The following is a 20,535-nucleotide window of genomic DNA, read 5'->3' on the forward strand; positions in this document are numbered from 1 at the left end:
CTTTTATCCCCGAATTTTGGTTTACTTTGTCCCAAAAGACATCTAACATTTTCCATGGTAGATTGCAGATCACTCTCTCCTTTGAGGTATTGTGAATTTCACATTTTCCATCCCTTTTCCATGACATCAGGAGCCAAGTATCCAAACAAATTTCACTTAAACTGATTCATATGGTAGCTCTGTACTTTGAAGTTTAGTGTTAATCTTTCATATCATAAAACAATTCTTCAAACCTATTTTAAAACAATGAAACCAACTGATCTCTTAAAACATTTTCAATATAACAGGTATTATTGAAGAATTTTAACATTATAAGAATTACCTCTTAGTGGAGGGAAAAAACCCCAACAACCTACTTTCCCTCTGACTATAAGAACTTTTTCTTTTGTGCTCTGTTTTTCTATCTGTGTCATCCTAGACCATTCTATTCTACTGTTGCTCTTTCTTCCTGATTGCATTTCTTACTGGTTCTAACCAGTGCTTCACATTTTTTCTTTCTTAGCTGCTTTCTTTCATGGTTTGTATGGATATTGCTATCCACAGGATCTAGAGGTCATCAGTAACACAGTAAGGGTCAATTCTGCATTAAAAAGCCCTAGACTCTTACAGACAACTGAAAAACTATCTGCCAGAGCCTTAAGCTTCAAGACTCCTGAGACTCAACTGTGTTCCCCTTATGTACTTACATCTTGAGCTGTCACTCAAGATCGTATTCTTTCGGGACACCTGCATGCCTCAGTCCGTTAAGTGTCTGCCTTTGGCTCAGGTCATGATCCCAGGGTCCCGGAATCGAGTCCTACATCGGGCTCTCTGCTCAGCAGGGAGCAACCTTCTCCCTCTCCCTGCTGTTCCCCCTGCTTGTGTGCTCTCTCTGACTGCCCCCCCGCCAAAAAAAAACTTAAAAAAAAAAAAAAGATTGTATTCTTTCTCTCTGTTTTTACTGCACTGTAACAGAATGGTGTTCAGGTCAGTTGGGCTCAGTTCATTAGATACTATTGGAGCACTGTTTGTCACAGAAGGTAAACAGTGACTAGAAGAATAAAGAAAATCCCTCCAGGATCCTGCTATCTGATGGGGGTAGACATTCACACAAACAGATTATTTCAGTACAAAATTAAATGCTCACAGAGGGGTATATTCAATGGGCAGTGGGAGGACAAAGAAAAGGCATTTAGCTCGATCTAGAGGCTTTAGAAAGGTTTCCGGGGATGATGGCAGATAATTTGAGTCAGAGTCATTTGGTCGCATAGTATTAGAGCACCATGAGGGGTACACAGAAAGGACTGGAAAGGTGGCCTCTGGGGTAATGCCTGCTATGCTAAGGAGCATCTGCTGTCTTCTATAGGCCATGGGGAGCCATGAAGAGTTAAGCAGAGAAGTGCCTTGTGTTTTGGAAATGTCATTCTCACTGGCACATGAAGGATGGCTTGAAAGCAGTGGTTCTCAATGGGCCCGGACTAGCAGCTTCAACATTATCTGGGGACTTGTTAAAAATGCACACCCTCAGGCCCCACCCCAGACCGACTGAATCAGAAACCAGGACTGGGGCCCACCTGTCCATGTCTTAACAAGCTCCCCGGGTGATTTTGATACTGGCCAAAGTTTGAGAACCACTCCTCTAAATCGGCAGGGAACACTTGACAAAGTCTCAGATTAGGGTGCAGCAAGTGAGGAACTCTCCTCAGGTGCAAAATTTAAGGGGGTGCCAAAATCTCAGGGTCCCAATCTTAGGGTCATGAGCTCAGGGTCCTGATGTCAGGGTCGTAAGATCAAGCCCTGCATGGGGCCTCTGTGCTCAGTGGGGAGCCTGCTTGAGATTTCCCCCCTCTCTTTGCCCGCCACCTCAAATAAATAAACATTTAAAAAAATCCTCAGTAATCAAGATAGTTAATGCATTATTTTTAAAATCAAAATTAATGCCAAAAATTCACAATGCTGTTTGTTCTAGGATGCTGTGTTATTGTGCAATGGGAACAGTTGTTTCCAATCAGCTTGGGGTTCCCAGGACCCACATAGCTGTCACATTCCCCACCAGGCAGATTGGGTAACATGGGGTTCAGGGTGAGCTTCATGGGTATGAGAACTGCGCAGCTGAACAGGACCCCACACTTAGAAAGGCTCCACACTTGGTTTAACATTCTTCTGTCACTGTTTTGAAATTCTTTTGAAGAAGGAAGTTTTGAAGAAGGAGCCCTGTATTTTCATTTTGTCCTGGGCCCTGTAAAGATTCTTCTCTAATGGTTTCTGGATGTCTTTTTGTTTGTTTTCCCCCCTTTAAATTTTACATCAGCATAGAGTGAATTTAGTCTTTTTGTAGTTATTGTTGCAAAACCTTTCATTAACTTTTTATACTTAGCTCAAACTATGAGAGGACATTCTGATAAGTGTACATAGGGCACACATTTTCCCCTTGGCCCTGTAGTGGTCTGAAGACATTGTTGATTGCCTCGACTAAGGGTTGCTACTGACATCTAGTGGGTAGAGGCCAGGGGTGAGGCTCAACATCTTCTAGTGCTGACGACGGCAGTTCCACAACAAATGATCCATCCAATCCCAAATGTCACTAGTGCTGAGGTTAAGAAACTCTGCTCCCCAGGGACAAGTAATGAAGTTTTAGCAGTGTCTTGAATTGGGGCAGTGACCACAAATGTGCAACTATCTAGAGCCGGATGATTAATCAGCTGGGAGGGAGTAGAGTTTGAGGGCAAGAATGACCCCCTGGGGTTCCTGCTTACTTAGGGCATGAGCTGGCAGACAGAATTCAGAAGGAGGAGCTAATTAGGTAGAAGTGAGGCAAACAGAGAGAGGAGTTTGCGGCAGGACATCAGACAGCGCTGTTTGAAGGCCAGCACCTGAAGCTCTGAAGAGATGTTCTAGACCTGTCAGCGGTGCACATTGTGGTCCTCTGTTTTACCCAAATCTCTGAGACAATTCCATCCCTCTCACCTCAGAGAATGGCCACCATAACCAAACCAGGGGACAAGGAAGACACTTTCTGGCTTTCTAAGTCTCACGTGATTTCCCTGAAACTCATGGCAGAGAGAGTCTTGTGCATTTCAAATATGGAAGCCCTCACAAGCTCAAAGCACAGAGTGCATTGTCATGCTACAGCAGTTTGGGGTAGCGGCCTGGGATAACAGGCAAGCAACATTCTTTTTCTCTGAGATGAAATAAAGATGCCACAAGTGGGGAGGAGGAAGGACAAGTGCATGTGGAGGAGGCGGAGATGACCGGGACAGCAGTATGGGGAGCAGGTATCCAATAGACAGGAGCTCCCAGCACTGCCCTGGCTCCGTCTAACCAAGAACCAAGGAGCTGCCTTTCCTGATGGTGCCAAGGTGCTGTGTCTGGGGAGAACAATCCCAAATCAGCAGCCAGCACACCCCCGACTCCAGCAATGACATCTGCCTCTGGGCGGCCTTCTTACCAATAGCTCAGAACACTTGCAGGTCCTGGCATATAGGAAAAACTCTATCACCTGTTCTTGGGTAGAGCTGGAGGGATCTGCCGTCCATTACAAAGGAATGCCAGAGTGATCTCCAAATGCTCCAGTTGTGTTTCATAGGCAAGATTCTCCGGAACTGTTTTGGGACAAACTTTCCATTATCTTCAATTTTTACATCATCAGATTCACCTAAATACTTCAACCGTCTTTATTGCCGTCAATAAAAAGCAAGGATTTATCTTGGTTGTTTATTTAAGCTTATGGCATACATTTTGTAGCTACAAGATAATCTTCTAGTTTCTGTGTTTTTATTTATTTATTTAGATTTTATTTATTTATTTGACAGAGATCACAAGCAGGCAGAGAGGCAGGCAGAGAGGGTGAGTGGGGGGAAGCAGGCTCCCCACTGAGCAGAGAGCCCCACGTGGGACTTGATCCCAGGACCCGGTGATCATGACCTGAGCCAACGGCAGAGGCTTTAACCCACTGAGCCATGGAGGCGCCCCTAGCTCCTGTGTTTTTAAAACATTTATCTGTTTGTTTCTTTTTTAGCTCTGTACCCCTGGATGCCTTTGAAGGAAGAGATGTTGTTTTGCTCAATATCACATTCCTTAGACCATGGCACAGTGCCCAGGATGTAGTAGAGATCTGTAGTGGATGGGGTGGTGTGTTTCCTGGTTCCCCCTTTTAGGACCAAGGCCCTCATTCCCCTAGATGTTGCCAGTGTTAGCTGATTTGGCTCACTGATCAAATAACTGGTTGTTGCAGAAGGACAGAGTTCCTTGCCAAGCCAACTCCAGAGCTCCCAGTAGGATCAACTAAATCTACTGTGGCACAATCAACCCCATTCGACCCTTTCTCACCACTTCTGCTTCCCTGAAGCCTTCTTGGGGAGTGTTCTCAAGAGCACTCCCCAGAAACCCTCTCGTCTGTAAACCTTTGCCTAGAATCTGTTTCCTGGGAAACAGCTTAAGACAATATTTAATAAATATTTGTTGAATACATGGATGAATGGGCCCTTCCACTGTAAACTGTGAGGTTCCTCATCCTGAGCAGAGATTATTGTGGAAAACCTCTGACCCTTATTTGTATATTTAACATTTTACTTTGTCATCTCCGGCCCTAAAAGTCAGAGACCACACTGAAATCATTCACCCAGCCTCAGGGGCGTGCTTGACTTCTATGTGATGATAATATCTATACCCACTTGCTTCAGTTATATTGTCATTTGACCAGCAGATGGCAGAGGTGACACTTGGAAAGGCACTCTTTCTGGACGTAGGTCACATACTCTAGGATGTAACATCAAACCTAAATTACCCATTTAATACCATCAATTCCCAAGCCTTCGTAATTATGGCATTGTTTCATTTTGTAGGAAAGTGTCACCGACACAACTGGCCTCATTTGCATATAAAAAGGAGCGTTTGGGATATAACGGAAAGAGCCCTGGACTAAGGAAACACCAGAACCACCGCACACTGGCCGTTTGCTCTATTCGAACTTTCTTCATCAGTACAATGAGAGCCATGCCTCACAGGTCTCTTGTGAGGAATCCATGAAAGATTCTGGGGGCTGGTTGAAGGGGCCGCATGTGTTCCTCCCTAGCCCAGGAGAGCTCTGGGTGTGCGGCCCCGGGACGGAGGACTGGGGGGAGGGACCCAGGACCGAGGGGTTGGTGGGGGAGGGGGCTGGCCCTTGAAGGAGACCTGGCTCCTGATACACGGACTCCAGTCCGGGCCAGGCTCCTGGGCACGGCAAAGCAGCTACTCCTTGGCTTGCGCGCGCCTCTGAAGTTTCTTCTCTCCCTGCACGCCGCGATGCGGACAGGCTGGTGTACTTCTTTCAAGAATCCCCAACTTCTGCCCTTGCCGGTGTGAGAGCCGTGAGACCAGGAAAGGAGGGCGGAGTTTGACCGACCTGTTCACAGCTCTGGGATGGTCGCCTCACCGCCTGGATTCACCCATTCCCGCACCGGTGGTCGCCTTTGGGAAGGGGCCAGGGCCAGCCAAGGCTTCGAATCACTTGCCACCGAAAGGCGGGGATCAAAAAGGCTGACGCGGTCCGAGTTGCCACCGGACCCCTGGAGTCCGTCGCTTGGGGGCGAGGAAGTACCACCTAGAGGAGACCCCTTCCCCGAGGGGAGGAGCTTCTGCAGTCATGTGACCACGAACCCAGCCACTTCCGCGCTCCCACCTGGGCCACGTGGTCCTTTTCCCGTTCAAATCTGGATCAAAGAGTGGCCTGGGCCAGGGACCCAGTGACCCACCCCAAAACAAGATTGTGCCCTAAAATTCCGAAGATCTAGCCGAGCCAAAGGAACACCAATATCTTTGAAACTTTATTGTGGTGTTCCTATCGTGTGCTCTCTGGAACAGTGTGCTGTGGTAATAAAACAACTAGCGAAACAGCCCACACTTTTGTTTTCCATTTCAAAATTCCCTGTGCCATGTTTACCCTCTCCTCAAAAAAATATTTTGGAGAAAAATACCCCAAACTCAAAAACCTCAGCAGCATAGGTTTCCTTTCACCAGCCCTGAGGCTGCCTGAGCTAAGCGGGTGGGAACCAGTCAGCCAGTACTGGTGCCTGGCGTGGACACTGAGGTCAGTAGGGATGTGCAGCCTGGTGTCTGCTCTCTCCTTTTGCAGTTAGGTAATGTATTAATTTCTTATTGCTGCTGTAACAAATACCACAAACTTAGTAGCTTAAAATACACATTTATTATACTGTAGCTCTGGAGCTCAGAAGGTGCAAATGGGTCTTACCTGGCTAGAAATCAAGGTGTCAACTGGGCTGTGTTCCTTGTCTTTGCGGTTTTTAGAGTCTGCCTGCATTTTTTGGCTAGTGGCCCCTCCCTTCATCTTCAGAGCACACCTCTAATTCTTGCTTCTGTTACCACGTCTCCTATTTCCGATGCTGGTCCTCCTGCCTCTTAGAAGGACCCCTGTGATGGACCACCCAGGTAGCCCAGGATAATCTCACCTCAAAATCCTTAATCACATCTGCAAAACCCCTTTTGCCATGTAAGGTAACATATTCACTGGTCCCTGTATTCCCACAAGGGCATCTTTGGAAAGACTTAATGCAGTCTACCATAGGGAGTTCTGAAAACTGAGAGTGAGTTGAAGAGGGCTTATAAGAGTAGGGTCAAGTGTGAATGAGAAAAATAACAGACCATTTGTTGAACATGTGTTATGTTCCAGAAACTATGACAGGCACCTTACATGTGGTATCTCATTAAATTCTCACTGCAATGTAGCAAAGTAGGTATTATTAAAACTGTTTTTAATTTTTTTGAGATTTTATTGACTTGAGAGAGAGCACAAGCACGGGCAGTGGAGGAAGGAGAGGGACAAGCAGATTGCCTGCTAACTGGGAGCCCAATCTGGGGCTCGATCCCAGGACCCTGAGATCATGACCTGAGCCACCCAGGTGCCCCTACAGCTGTTTTTATTTTTATTTATTTTTAAAGATTTTATTATTTGACAGAGAGAGACACTATGAGAGAGGGAACACAAGCAGGGGGAGTGGGAGAGGGAGAAGCAGGCTTCCTGTGGAACAGTGAGCCCGATGCAGGGTTTGATCCCAGAACCAAGCTCAATCCCAGGACCCTGGGATCCTGACCTGAGGTGAAGGCAGATGCTTAATGACTGAGCCACCCAGGCGCCCCTCTACAGCTATTTTTTAAAAGATGAGAAAATTGAGGCTCGGAGAGTTAAATAGTTTACTCATCAGTGGTAAAGCTTCACACTTGGGTCTCTCCAAATCAATCTTTTCCCTTAATCTCTAGCTTTCTCATTTGTGAAATGGAGACAGTAACTAGCCATAGGTTTGTGTGAGAATTAACTACGCTGACACGAGTTAAGGGCTGGGGAGATGGTATGGCTCCTGCCGAGTGCCCCAGGAGTGAGAGCTGTTATTGTTACTGTCGGCCCTCACCTGCCCCAGTCCCTCCCAGCTCAAGTGCTTCCTTCTCTCTCCAACAGGCACAGCCTCAATTCTAAGCCAATTCTGGCCAAGGTAGGCAGAAGCCCTGAGAAAGTAGTTCCAGACCAGCAGAGCTCTGTGAGCTCTAAATTAGAATGCTGCCACAGGGCTGGTACCACGAAATACTAAGGCAGAACATTCAGTTGAAGAAATACTATTTTTTGTGTAATATTTTGTGTATTACTTTAAAATTAAGTTGAATGGTCCTATTTTGTCACCTTTCTCCAGAAGTGCCCACAGAAGTGAATTGAGCTTTGTCTGAAAGGGGCAAGGGTGTTGACTACGTTAACTCATACCCCAAAATGTCCACCACAGCTATTCTACTTGCTCTCCACTCAGTGCTGCCAGAACCCCAAGACCACCATGAGTGTCTTCATTCCAATCACAATCCTAGAAACCACCCTCTTGCCTTTCATTTATTGCCGGCACTTAATTAGTTACTGAGTTCTGTGGACCAGGCCTCTTAATCATCTTTTCAAACCACTTAGGTACCTTTCATGTCTAGAGTCCACCAGTACAGCAGTTGAAGACGAGTATTTGGGTTATTAAACTTTGTATCTCCAAAAATTGACCCCAAACTGGCCAGACGGCTCATGTCTTCAAGGCACAAACAACTTGTCCTGGGCTTCTCATTACAGACATAGAAAATGAGAATGTGGACTAGCCCAAGGATGAACGGAGAGATAGTATGTGTAGTGGTCCCTAGCTGTGGCCTGGCTGATCTGAAGGCTGAGGGATCATGATGTTGGTGTATCATTGACCATTTTGTAACACCACCAGTCTGCTAAGCACACCATTTGGAAAGTTCAGATCTAGTTCATTCCTTTTGTGGCTGGGCCATGCTGGGACTTAAGATAAACTGTTACGTGGCTATTGAAGTGAGTTTTGGGTTCCCTTGCCTGTCTATTGAGAGGCAGTCTTTACTTCCATTGGGCTACTGCTTTATGAGCCTAGATTCCTGATCTGGAGCCCTGCCTATCATTCCCTTGGCACACTGTTCACCCCAGTGGTCAGGCCCTCTTCCCTATACATGCAGGTACTTGCTGAGAGCCAGCTGTGAGTGGAGAGCCCAGAATGAGGTTGCTCATACCCATTTGGTATTACTGTCACTGAAATTCTTCTGCCCTTAATATCATCTATATGCATTAAACCCAAATCACCAATATTGGATTAGCTAGCAACCCTCATGGGTGTCTTGCTTATGCCTCAGGGAAAAAGAAAGGTATCATGGCAGCTCCTAGAAAGCAACAGTGTAGATATTAGAAAAAGAATAATCCATTCAGAAACCTAAAGCATGAAATTGGGATAATATTAATAAATATGGGCATCAAAAACTCAACACAATAAATTAGAATGATGTTTTATAAACTCTTTTCTCCCCTTGCAGTACCCAGTATAGTAGAAACCTACTCTGTAAAGTTTATATCAAGCTTCCCATCTCTTCCTGTCCCAGGTTTGTTCAGATGTCCCAAAGAAATGATGGTAGGCATCTGCTAGTCCCTTTCATGAGGAGGGCTGAGAATTGGGACTGTCATCCGACTGGGTGATGCAAAACTTCCTCATTTGTCCTCCTAGATAAAGTCCATATGTGGGCTCCCAAATGATGTCTGGTTTTGGGTGTCAGAATAATGTGGGGGAAATGAGATTGCTTTTTATTTTTTTAAAAGATTTTATTTATTTATTTGACAGACAGAGATCACAAGTAGGCAGAGAGGCAGGCAGAGAGAGAGGAGGAAGCAGGCTCCCTGCTGAGCAGAGAGCCTGATGTGGGGCTCGATCCCAGGACCTTGGGATCATGACCCAAGCTGAAGGCAGTGGCTTTAACCCACTGAGCCACCCAGGCGCCCCGAGACTGCTTTTTAAAACAAGAATGAAAAACATTTGTTTTCAAAAGCATTTTAATCAAGGATGGTGCTACGTATTTAAAATTTTTATGTTTTTCCATCTGTGCCCTACACAACTGTTGCCTTTCTTTAAAATGACAGTTATGGGATACCTGGGTGGCTCAGTCAGTTAAGTGGCTGACTCTTGATTTCACCTTAGGTTATAACCTCATGGTTATGAGATGGAGCCCCATATCAGGGCCCACACTCAAAGCAGAGTCTGCTTGTCCCTCTCCCTCCCCTTCTGCTCCACTCTCTCTACCCACTTCTTCGCTCACATGCACACAAGCACTCTCTCCCTCCCTCTCTGTCTCAAATAAATAAAAGACCTTTTGAGAATGGTCTTCAAGTGTGCCGAAGTTTCTCAGGTGGGAATATGAAAGACCCTCCCAGCATAGAGCAGAGGATAGCACATCAAAGGACAGTGCTTTCAGGGACTATTAAGAAGGTCACTCAAGCTGGAGCCCTGTGTATGGGGAAGGAAGACAGGAGTGTCACATAGAAGACAAGCCACTAGCTCTTAAGTAGGGAAGGGATCAGACTGGCTTAGAAAGAGAAAGTTTGAAGAACATCTAAAATTTCCTTCCTCACAATAAAACTAGTTTTATGTTTAAATTCTGTGGCATCTTCTGTGAAAATGTATGTCATTAAAGGCAAATAACTTTGTAAGAAAACATGAGCATTAATGTCTCCTTTAAGATATACTGTGGAAATTGGGACGCCTGGGTGGCTCAGTTGGTTAAGCAGCTGCCTTCGGCTCAGGTCATGATCCCAGCGTCCTGGGATGGAGTCCCACATCAGGCTCCTTGCTCGGCAGGGAGCCTGCTTCTCCCTCTGCCTGCCACTCTGCTTGTGCTCACTCTCGCTCCTCTCTCTCTGACAAATAAATAAATAAATAAATAAATCTTTAAAAAAAAAAAAGATATACTGTGGAAATCACATTCAAACCACTCTTAAATCAATCATTCTGTAGTTGTGATTCCTTAGTTAGTATATTTTAATCATTGAGGAACACCCAGCAGATGTGCTACAGTACTGGGGTAGCTAGCCTCCCAAATGGCACTCCCAATTCTATTGGCCTCCTGATATTCACACTTCTATGTCGTCCCTTCTTACAATGAATAGAGCTAAACTTTGTGACTAGTAGAATGTTGTTGAAATGGTGTGTAACTTCTGTGGTTGGGCCATCAAAGCCATTGAAGCTTCTACGTTATTGTCACTGGCTCACCATTCTGTAAGAATGTTTAAGCAGTCTGGGGAGAAGCCCACACGGAAGGAATTGACGCCTCCTGTGAACAACCAGAGCTGCTGGACTAAGTCAGTGGTTCTTCCTGCCCCAGCCAGATCTTCTAATGACTGCAGTCTCATGAAAGACTCCCAGCCAGAAGTACTGAGCAACATACAAGGCTAAATTTCTGACCCATAGAAACTGTGAGAGTGAAAATGTAGTGTTTTAAGACATTAGCTTTTGGGGTAATTTATGATGCACCAAGACAAATAACAGAAGAACTTTGCTTTCTTTCATTGACTGAGGGATAAACATACTAACAAATAACAAATTTAGGGGCACCTGGGTGGCTCAGTCATTGAAGCATTTGCCTTCAGCTCAGGTCGTGATCTTGGTGTCCTGGGATTGAACCCCAAATCGAGCTCCCACTCAGTGGGGAGTTCGCTCTCCCTCTCCCTCTAACTGCAGTTCATGCTTTCTCTCTCAAATAAATAAAACAAATCTTGAAAAGAAAAAACTTATTTTATTAACAAGAGTTCATCTTATATTAAAAAATGATACAATGTTCATGTCCATAGCTCTAATATATGCTTTTGGACTTCATTTTAGACACAAAACTATGCAATAAGGCTTTTATGAGGGATTGTTTAATTATGTAAATCATCATGTACTGCGGGCAGATTACCACAAACTGTATTGTTTTTAGGAGGTAATGGGACTATAAAATTGACAGACTATTATGCTTTTCATTTATGCAAAGCAATACTTATAGGAGAAACTTAGCTTGGATCAGTATGAATTACGGCTTGTATAGAGACTTTAATGAACAAGTATTAAATAAGTATGCAATTAAGGTCCTTGTTTGGGGTTTTCAGAAATCAGATTCAATTATTCAAATGTCCGAGATTTTAAAAAATCACTATGTGTGAAAATGTGTCATTAAATACGCATTAAAAAAATCCATTCCCTAATTGAGGGGAAAATGCTGCTCCAAACAGGTACGTATTTCCAAAGCTAAACTACACAAAACAAAACATGGATATATTATTTTTCATGATTTTATGTAGTCCACATAAAATCCGTAATACTAGGGATTACGGATTCTTTAAAAATTCCTTTGGAATACATTTTTACAAATAAAATAAATAGCTACTTAAAAAAAAGTTCATGGCCCAAATTCTCATGGTGTATTCTAGAAAATCTCAGAGAATTTAGGTGGTTTCAAGCTGGTAGTGCCAGGTGGCTACAAAAACAATGGGATATCTTCTCTAAACATGTTACTATTAGAATCTTTAAAACCCAAACCTTCATTGCCTCTACTTCCCATAGTTACCGCTCCATTTATTTCACCCTGTGTAATGGAAGTACTAGATTTATTTCTACTTGATCCTGCCATTTCCTCTCCCAGCCTGTTTTAAACCCATTCTAATCCACTCCAAAATTTTGCCCCATCACTATAAACGGCAATTTCATTCTCCCCCCTTGCTCAAGCCAGAAATCTTGGGACCATCTTGACTCCTCTTTTTTCTTACCCCCCATCTTATCCTTCAGAAAAAACCGTTAGCTTACTTCCAGATCACAATCCAGAATCTGTCTATGCCTCACACTTTCTTTGCATTGCTACCACCCTGGTCTTAGCCACTAGCATCTCGCTAGCCTAGTTTACAAGAGTAGCTTCCTCACTCACTGGCCGCCCATCTTCCACTACAAAGTAGTACCTCCAATGACTCTATGTAGATAACCCAATTACTCTTCTGCTCAAAACGACTCCCATTTCACTGGGAGAATCCTCTTCCACTAAAAGTAAAAGTCTTTACAATGGGGAATCAGGCTTTACATCATTTAACTCCCCTTGTCCCGTTCCCTACACCTACTCTCTTAACTCATTTGGCTCCAGCCACACCAGCCAACTTGCATAGGATCCGCCTCTGCGTCCGGATCTTACCCCCCACCCCACCCTCTGTCCCAGCTCCTAGCGTAGTGCTCGGGACCTAGTTATTTATTTCTAAGCGAACGAATCATCTGATGATTTTAATTTTCTGCGTAAAATACATATTCCAAATAGGGTGTAACTTTCCAGGCTGGCAATCCCCGGACAGTTAGTGCTCAGAACTATTTGCTGAACCAACAAACGCACTCGGGGATACGTCAGTTTATTTCGACGCTTCTCATTTTAGTTAAATTCTTAAGAGTGGCTTCTGCTTAAGGCCCGAACGACCCCACCTCGCAGGCTCTACGGTCGCTGGTTCCCGCAGCCGGGAGGCAGTTTTCTCTCCTTCTCGGCGCTGGGTAAGCTGCGTGGGAGAAGGGTGGAATGTCTGGATTGAGGCACAGGTGGTCCCCAGTACTCCAGGTCTAGACTGCCCTAAGGCGAAAGAAGTCGGTAAACTTCCAAGCTGCGCACACTTTAAAGTCGGAACCTACCCAAATCCACTCACTAACACTCGCTCCCGATGACATCACCACCGCTCCGAACTCCTTATTGGAAGAGCTCAGTCACTCAATTCTCGCGATGACTCCTGTACCAGGTCCCCTTGCTTCCCTCCCTTCGCTCTGACCCGGTAGTCAACAGACCACGTTGCGAGCCACGGGGACATCGCAGAACTAGACCAGCTCCTGTACTCGTCTAGACGGCTGCGACTCTTCTTAGACGTTCACGGGCACGAGGTTTGGCTCCCAGACGTCCTGTCTGCCAGACCCGCGGCAGCGCGCGACTCTCCACGGCTTGGCTCCGCCACTTTGCTAGCAGCCGGGTGATTTGCACCAATTCTCGTCCTTTGCTATCGCGAGAATTTGGCGGTGGCTTTACCGATTTCCGGTCGCTTAGGTCTCCATGGAGACAGCACTTTCCCAGTGTGTTTTTGTTTTGAGGTCACCTGTCGCTCTCCGAACTCCACGTGGTTCGGAAATTACCTAGAGATTGTTTGTGGGAGTTAGCCGGAAAGGTGTAGATGGGAGTGAAGCAGCGGTCAAAAGGGAAGCAGCCAGTGGGACTTAGCAGTACAACTTGCTGACCTATCTTCTGGCCGCTGGAGTAGTGTTGTAGGGTGGGCACGGGGTTTTACCCAACCGGGGAGACCCACTTCATCAAGACAAACGTTTAGGCATCTGTTGAGCACGCATAAGCACCGAATCAATTTTTGTGTAGTCTTGAGGGTTCCACGATCAAATCTGCTGTAAACTTACTCACCATTCACCAGATAATAGTCTCCCTAGTTATGTCTCTATCCCTTCTTAAGTTTGTGTATTGGTTACTTTCCTAGGAAATGATCCCCAGTTATTACCCTAGATCTAATCATGTCACTTTTCAAATTCTTACCTTGTCTTGCCATTATCTGTGTCCATGTTTATTACCATTTTCTGTTAAGTGTTTTTTCACATGCCATCGCTCTATCGATTTCTTACTTTGTAGATAGACCGTAGGTTCTTCAGTATCAGGACTAGCTTGTCACTTAGATACGGAATATACATACCAGGTAGTGCACTTTTCTGTTGTTGAAAGCATGCATCTCTGACAATGTTAATTTATTCATTGGTTTATTCATCAAATATTTATTAAGCACTGATTATATGCCAGGTACTGTTTTAAGAATTGAGAATTAAAACAGTGGATAAAACAGATTGAAGTTGCTGCCTTCGTGGAGTTTATTACTAGGGGAGACAGACAATATACAAATAAATGAGTTATTGCAATTTTAGGTACTAATAATACTATGAAGAAAGTAAAGTAATGGAAATGATCTGTGGCATTTTAGATGGGTAGAGTGGTCATGGAAGGCTTCTCATAGGAGGTGTGGTTTGAAAAGAAACTTGAAAGATGGGGAAAAGATCTTGCAAACATCTTGTGTAACAGGCATTAACAGGCAGAGGTATGAGGAAGAGCAAAGTGCCTTAGATGGTGAAGAGAAGATTGATGTGTGATGAAAATGTAGAGGAAGGCAGGACCAGATTACTTGTGGCCTTGAGGGCCAGGGTCTCAAGTTGGATTTTATTCTAAGTGTAACTGGAAGCCCTTGGAAAGTTTTAAGCAGGAGAGTAATTAGATTTGATTAAAGTTTTAAAAAGATTGCTCTGATGATGGTGAAAAGAGGGTACTCCTCAGAAACAAGGGAGAGGAGAGGAGACCAGTTGTGGGTCTGTTGCAGGAGTCCAGATGCAAAGGGATCATTCAGCTTCTGCTGGGGTATTTCCAGGGTTGGGACAATTCTCTGTTTAAGGCAGTCCATTCCACAGTTGGACCAGAGAGTTCTTCCTTTGTATTGGGCTGGGGTCTGCCTCCCTGAAACTTGCACTGACTTTTCCTCATTCTGTAGCAAGATAGAATACGTCTACTCTTTTTCTGACGGTCCTCCAACAACTGCAGCTGCTCTGTAGCACTTGTCCTGTCCTCTTTCTCCAGGCCAAACATCTTTGGTTAAGTGGAAAGGCACTGAGATTAGTTGGGCCCAGTTTACTTTTGAAAAAAACATGCTGGTTTGTTATTGTTCTTACTAAAAAGAAGGTTGGCTGTATTTTAAAATACAAAGACTGGGCCATAAAAGGTAAGAATAACTTTAGACAATAATAAACTCTTGTTGAGCTTAAAAAATGTTTTTCTTTTATGAAGCAGAAATTCTTTGACCAGTGGTTCTCCACCTGAGGCCACTTTGCTCTCCAGGAGACATTTGGCAATGTCTGGAGGTATTTTTTGGTTGGCATAACTTGCGGGGAAGGGGATGCTACTGGCATCTATTGGGTAGAGGCCAGGAACCTGTTAAACATCCTACCATGCACAGAACAGCACTGCATAGCAAAAAATTATCTGGCCCCAAATGCCACTAGTGCTGAGGTTCAGAAATCCTGAATTAGACAATGCTCTAAACTCTTCTTTTTTGCAGTGACTGCTATTAATAATGGGTGTAAAAAAGAAGAAAGAAATGCAAGTAACTGCACTGACCATTTGTCATCAAGACCTTGAAACTTTGAGATGTAAGTGATTTTTGACTTAATTTGTTTGCTTTTTTTTTTTTTTAAGATTTTATTTATTTATTTGACAGACAGAGATCACAAGTAGGCAGAGAGGCAGGCAGAGAGAGAGGGGGAAGCAGACTCCCTGCTGAGCAGAGAGTGCAATTCGGGGCTCAATCCCAGGACCCTGAGATTATGACCCAAGCCGAAGACAGAGGCTTTAACCCACTTGAGCCACCCAGGCGTCCCTAATTTGTTTGCTTCTTTTCTGGGCTATAGAGTATTTCTGTCTCTGAGACTCACTATCACATGATGTTCAAACTCTTGCTATGTACTTTTCCCATGTTCTTTACATTCAGTTTTGCATGTAAAATGGTTTCCTAAAAATTTTGTCTCTGGACTAAGCTCTGTCTGCTTTTTTTTTTTTTTTTTTTTTTTGGTTTATACGTACTTAGATTTTTGATAATGCATAACAAAGGCAAACTCATATGCATACACTGTTAAATCCTTAAAGAAATTTTTTTGTGTGTGTTTTCTAGCTTTGGCTGATGTGGAAGGAAAGAATCTAGCTTCTTTGCTGTTACACTGTGTACAGCTCACGGATGGAGTGTCACAAATCCATTATGTTAAACAGGTAAGACTGCATTGATATTCATGGATACATCTTGAAGAATATCATGCTATTATGGATTTCTAAAATTAACTGACAGCTTTTGGCTTCCAATTATTTAATATCAATGTATCATTAAAGAATCGTTTTGTTTTTTTTTTTTCCTTTTCTGTTTGTTGTATAATCTCATTTTATTCAGAGTATTGGTAGAAGCCATACTCAGGCCTCCACCACCATTGGAGCTGTAAAAGGATAGGACAGTGAGCCAACTGTGCATACCTTTCTTTTTTTCTTATTTTTTTTTTGTGCATACCTTTCTTGTGAAGATAAATTTTAAAAAATTATTTCTATTAATTTGAAACCTTAAAACTTTTTAGCAGACACATTAAAAAGTTAATTTAAAATGTGAAGACTGGGGGCGCCTGGGTGGCTCAGTGGGTTAAAGCCTCTGCCTTCGGCTCGGGTCATGATCTCAGGGTCTTGGGATCGAGCCACGCATCAGGCTCTCCGCTCCCCAGGGAGCCTGCTTCCTCCTCTCTCTCTGCCTGCCTCTCTGCCTAGTTGTGATTTCTCTCTGTCAAATAAATAAAATATTAAAAAAATAATAATAAAATGTAAAGACTGTCCTTACCAATATTTCTGTGTTAGGATTTACCATTTGAACTTGCATAATTTTTTTGGAAAGCAATTAAATATATTACTGGTTTTTCAATAGTGCTATAGAATTCCTATACCTTAAGCCATTAACAAGTCTAATTCTTAATAGGGGTGGGTCTGGAGGGTAAACTGGGAGTTGGGGATATAGGTTAAAAAGGTTAAAAAATACTAAACTAGGTGTTTAAATCGGTATCCTTTAACAGCGCAGTGTAGAAAACATTACGTGCCGTAATTGAGACTTCAAAGAGTATTTGAAACTCTATTACTTTGCTATATATACTTGATAATAGAAAAAATTACTATGCCTTTGAATTTTTTGGATTGTAGATTGTGCCTTTACTGGAGAAAGCAGATAAAAATGGTGCACGTGATCCCACTATTGGAAGTTGTTTGGATGTTTTAGCCGGCATTTATCTTTCTTTGAGTGCAAAGAATCCCTTGAAGAAAGTCTTGGCAAGGTAAGGAGAAAAAGGAAAGGAAGTTAAGCATTATAAATGTTCAGTTTGACCAAAAGTAAACAGTGTTTAAAATTCTCCTGGTTTGGTAAAACTGAACTGAAGTACGTCACTAACAATTTCTTTTATATGGTCTCTGCTTTGTTTACTTATGACAACTTTTTAAAAATGTAGACTGGCTTTTAGGTCACAGGCCTTAATAAAACAGGCTATGGGATGTAGTTTGCTGACTCCTGATTTAGTCCATTTATGTTAATGCAATTATTGGTTAAGTTTAATCTGTCATCTTGCTATTTCTTTTTCCTCTGTTTTTCCCATTTGTTCTTAGTTTAAACATATTTGTAATTACACAGGTAATACAAGAATATATGGTTGATGTAAAGACATCAAGCAATGTAGAAGTGAAAAAAATAAGAAATGAGCCTTCTGTTTCACTCTTCTGGCTTATCTTACCTTTTTTAGTAAAGGTCATCACTTAACATTTTGGTATCTATCTCTTTAGACCTTTTCTTGTGTGTGTTCTGTAGCTTGTTTTTTCACTAAAGAATGCTTTAGAGATAGTTTCAAGTCAGCATAGTCTGTATTCTTTTTTTAATTGTGTGAAAAAACACACAACATAAAATTAGCCATCTTAACCATTTTTGAGTGGTAAGTATATTTACATTGTTGTGCAGTGGATCTCCACAGAGTTTTTCATCTTGCAAAACTGAAACTATATACATTAAACAGTAAATCCCCATTTCCTCCTCCCCCTAGCCCCTACCACAATTCTATTTCCTGTTTTTATGAATTTGATTACCTTAGTTACCTCATATGAGTGGAATATTTGTATTTGTCTTTTTTTTTTTTTTTTTTTGATTGGCTTATTTTACTTAGCATAATGTTCTCAAGGTTCATCCTTGTGGTAGCATGTGGCAGGGTTTTTGTCCTTCCTAAGGCTGAATTATATTCCATCATCCATATGTACCACATGGTATTCATTCATTGATCTGCTGATAGACATCTGAGTTGCTTCCTCCTCTTGGCTATTATGAACAATGCTGCTATGAACATGGGTATTTAAATATCTCTTTGAGATCCTGCTTTCAGTTCTTTTGGATATTTACCCAAAAGTGGGATTACTGGATCATATGGTGATTCTATTTTTAATTTTCTGAGGAAACTCCATATATTGTTTTTCGTAGTGTCTGCACTATTTTATGCTCCCACCAAAAGTCCTTATTCTTTCTCTCTCTTTCTTTCTTTCAAGATTTTATTTATTTGACAGAGAGTCACAGCGAGAGAGGGAACACAAGCAGGGGGTATGGGAGAGGGAGAAGCAGGCTTCCCGCAGAGCAGGGAGCCCAATGCAGGGCTTGATCTTAGGACCCTGGGATCATGACCTGAGCCAAAAGCAGACGCTTAATGACCGAGCCACCCAGGCACCCCAGATCCTTATATTTTCTTACAGATAAAATTTCTATAATATGGATATACCAAAATTTTATGTACTGAGTTACATATTACTTAATCACTTTCCATTGATATTTAGTTTATTTTGTTTTCATTATTCCAACAATGATACAGTGATATTCTTAATTATGTATATAAGTGTTATGTGTATTTACCTGAGATAAATTCCTGTAAATGGAATTTCTTTACCAAAAACATTGCTAACCTGTACTCCCCCAAAGGTATTCCAGTTTATACTCCTACTAACAGTGAATGAGAGTGCCAGTATCTTCATATCTTTCTAACACTGGGTAATACCAGTCTTTAAACCATTGAAAATCCAACAGATGAAAAAATAATACTTTTTTTACTTTCCATTTCCCAGATTACTAGTGAGATTGAACATTTTTTAATATGTAGAGTTTGACTATTTGTGATTATATGTCTTTTGTATGTTTCCTTGTTAGAATGTCTTTTCTTTTTATGTAAGTAAATTGATTTAATGTGTCAAAAAGCAAATGATCAGGGGTGCCTGGGTGGCTCAGTCGGTTAAGCATCTGCCTTTGGTTCAGGTCATGATCCCAGGGTCCTGGGATTGAGTCCCGAATCAGGCTCCCTTCTCAGTGGGGAGCCTGCTTCTCCCTCTCCTTCTGCCCCCTAGCTCATGCAGTCTCTCTCACTCTCTCTCTGTCTCAACTTAAAAAAAATGGAAATGATCAGATACTGGCCAGTTCTAGGGTTTTGGGGAAGTAGTCAACAGCGTCATCAAAGATCTTGATGTTTTCCATTTTTCTCCCATTTGTTGGCCGAATCTTCCCTCAGATTACAAGGAGCTGTAGCAGTTACAGCTGCTTTATATAGACATGACAGCATCCAGAAATAAAAAAAGGAAATTTCCTTTTTTCCTTCTCTTTTTACTGGGGAGAAAAACATTTTTGCAGAAGGTCCCAGGAGACTTCCTATCACTTTCTGTTGTCAAGATTGGGTCATATACCCACCTTCTGGTTTTAAGAATGGCTGGGAACCAAGACTCTCACACCTTTGGCTTCTGTAGTGGGAGGTGGGTTTTGCCACTAAAGAAGGGCTTGGGTATGAGATCTCTGTCTAGATTATGTACTAGATATTCCTTTGTTTTATTACTTGTCTTTAAACTTTCTTTGTGGTGTATTTGCCTTACAAAAATTAGAATATTTTTCTTGGTAATCAAACCCACTAATATTTTTCTTTGAATAGATTTCTGAGTTTCATGCCTTCCTTAATGTATGCTTTCTCTACTATAAGATCATATAAAATTACTTGCTTGTATTTATTAAAATACTTCATCTGGAATTAACCTTGAGTAGAGTGTAAGTTAGAGATCCAATTTAGTTTTTGATAATGGGGACCCACTTATTCGCAAACTTTTGAATAGTCCATCTTTCCCATGTATCTGGAATGCCATTTTATTATGTTCTGTGTTCCTGTATAAACACAGATTTGATTTTAGACTTGGGTCTATTTGTTTACTCACCAACATCATACTTTCATTTACTATAGTTTGATAATGTAGTTGAATTATATGTTGGAACAAGTCAGCCTCTGGGGACGACTTATTCAGACTTTTCCCATTTCTAAATTCTTTTTCTTCCAGAAGAGCTTTAGAACTGTTCAGTCATATTTTTTAAAAGTGCTTACTGTTTTGATTTAAATTAACTTAGGTAAAATTGATACTAAATTGAGTTTATCTGTTAAGTGAATTTTTTTGCTCGTCTACTATATGTCAAGTAAGTATTCCAGGCATTGAGATTATAATGAATAAAACATTTTAGAATAGAGGTTAGATTCTTTTTTTTTTTTTAAGATTTGTTTATTTTAAAGATTTTTTAAAAAAGATTTTATTTATTTGACAGAG

General features: G+C 42.3%; 1 protein-coding gene across 1 annotated transcript in view; it reads left to right on the plus strand.

Moving 5' to 3' along the window:
* Positions 1–15,436: 15,436 nt before the first annotated feature.
* THADA (THADA armadillo repeat containing) overlaps positions 15,437–20,535 on the plus strand; it is a gene marked incomplete at its 5' end in the record, with an annotated part of 322,555 nt that continues 317,456 nt past the window's right edge. The window contains 3 exons of the mRNA XM_080813492.1: positions 15,437–15,512; positions 16,031–16,125; positions 17,086–17,216. Of these exons, the coding sequence (XP_080669618.1) occupies positions 15,437–15,512; positions 16,031–16,125; positions 17,086–17,216 (302 nt within the window). The remainder of the gene's footprint in view (positions 15,513–16,030; positions 16,126–17,085; positions 17,217–20,535) is intronic.

The sequence above is a fragment of the Martes martes genome (assembly GCF_963455335.1).
Source record: "Martes martes genome assembly, chromosome: 9".
NCBI lineage: Eukaryota > Metazoa > Chordata > Mammalia > Carnivora > Mustelidae > Martes > Martes martes.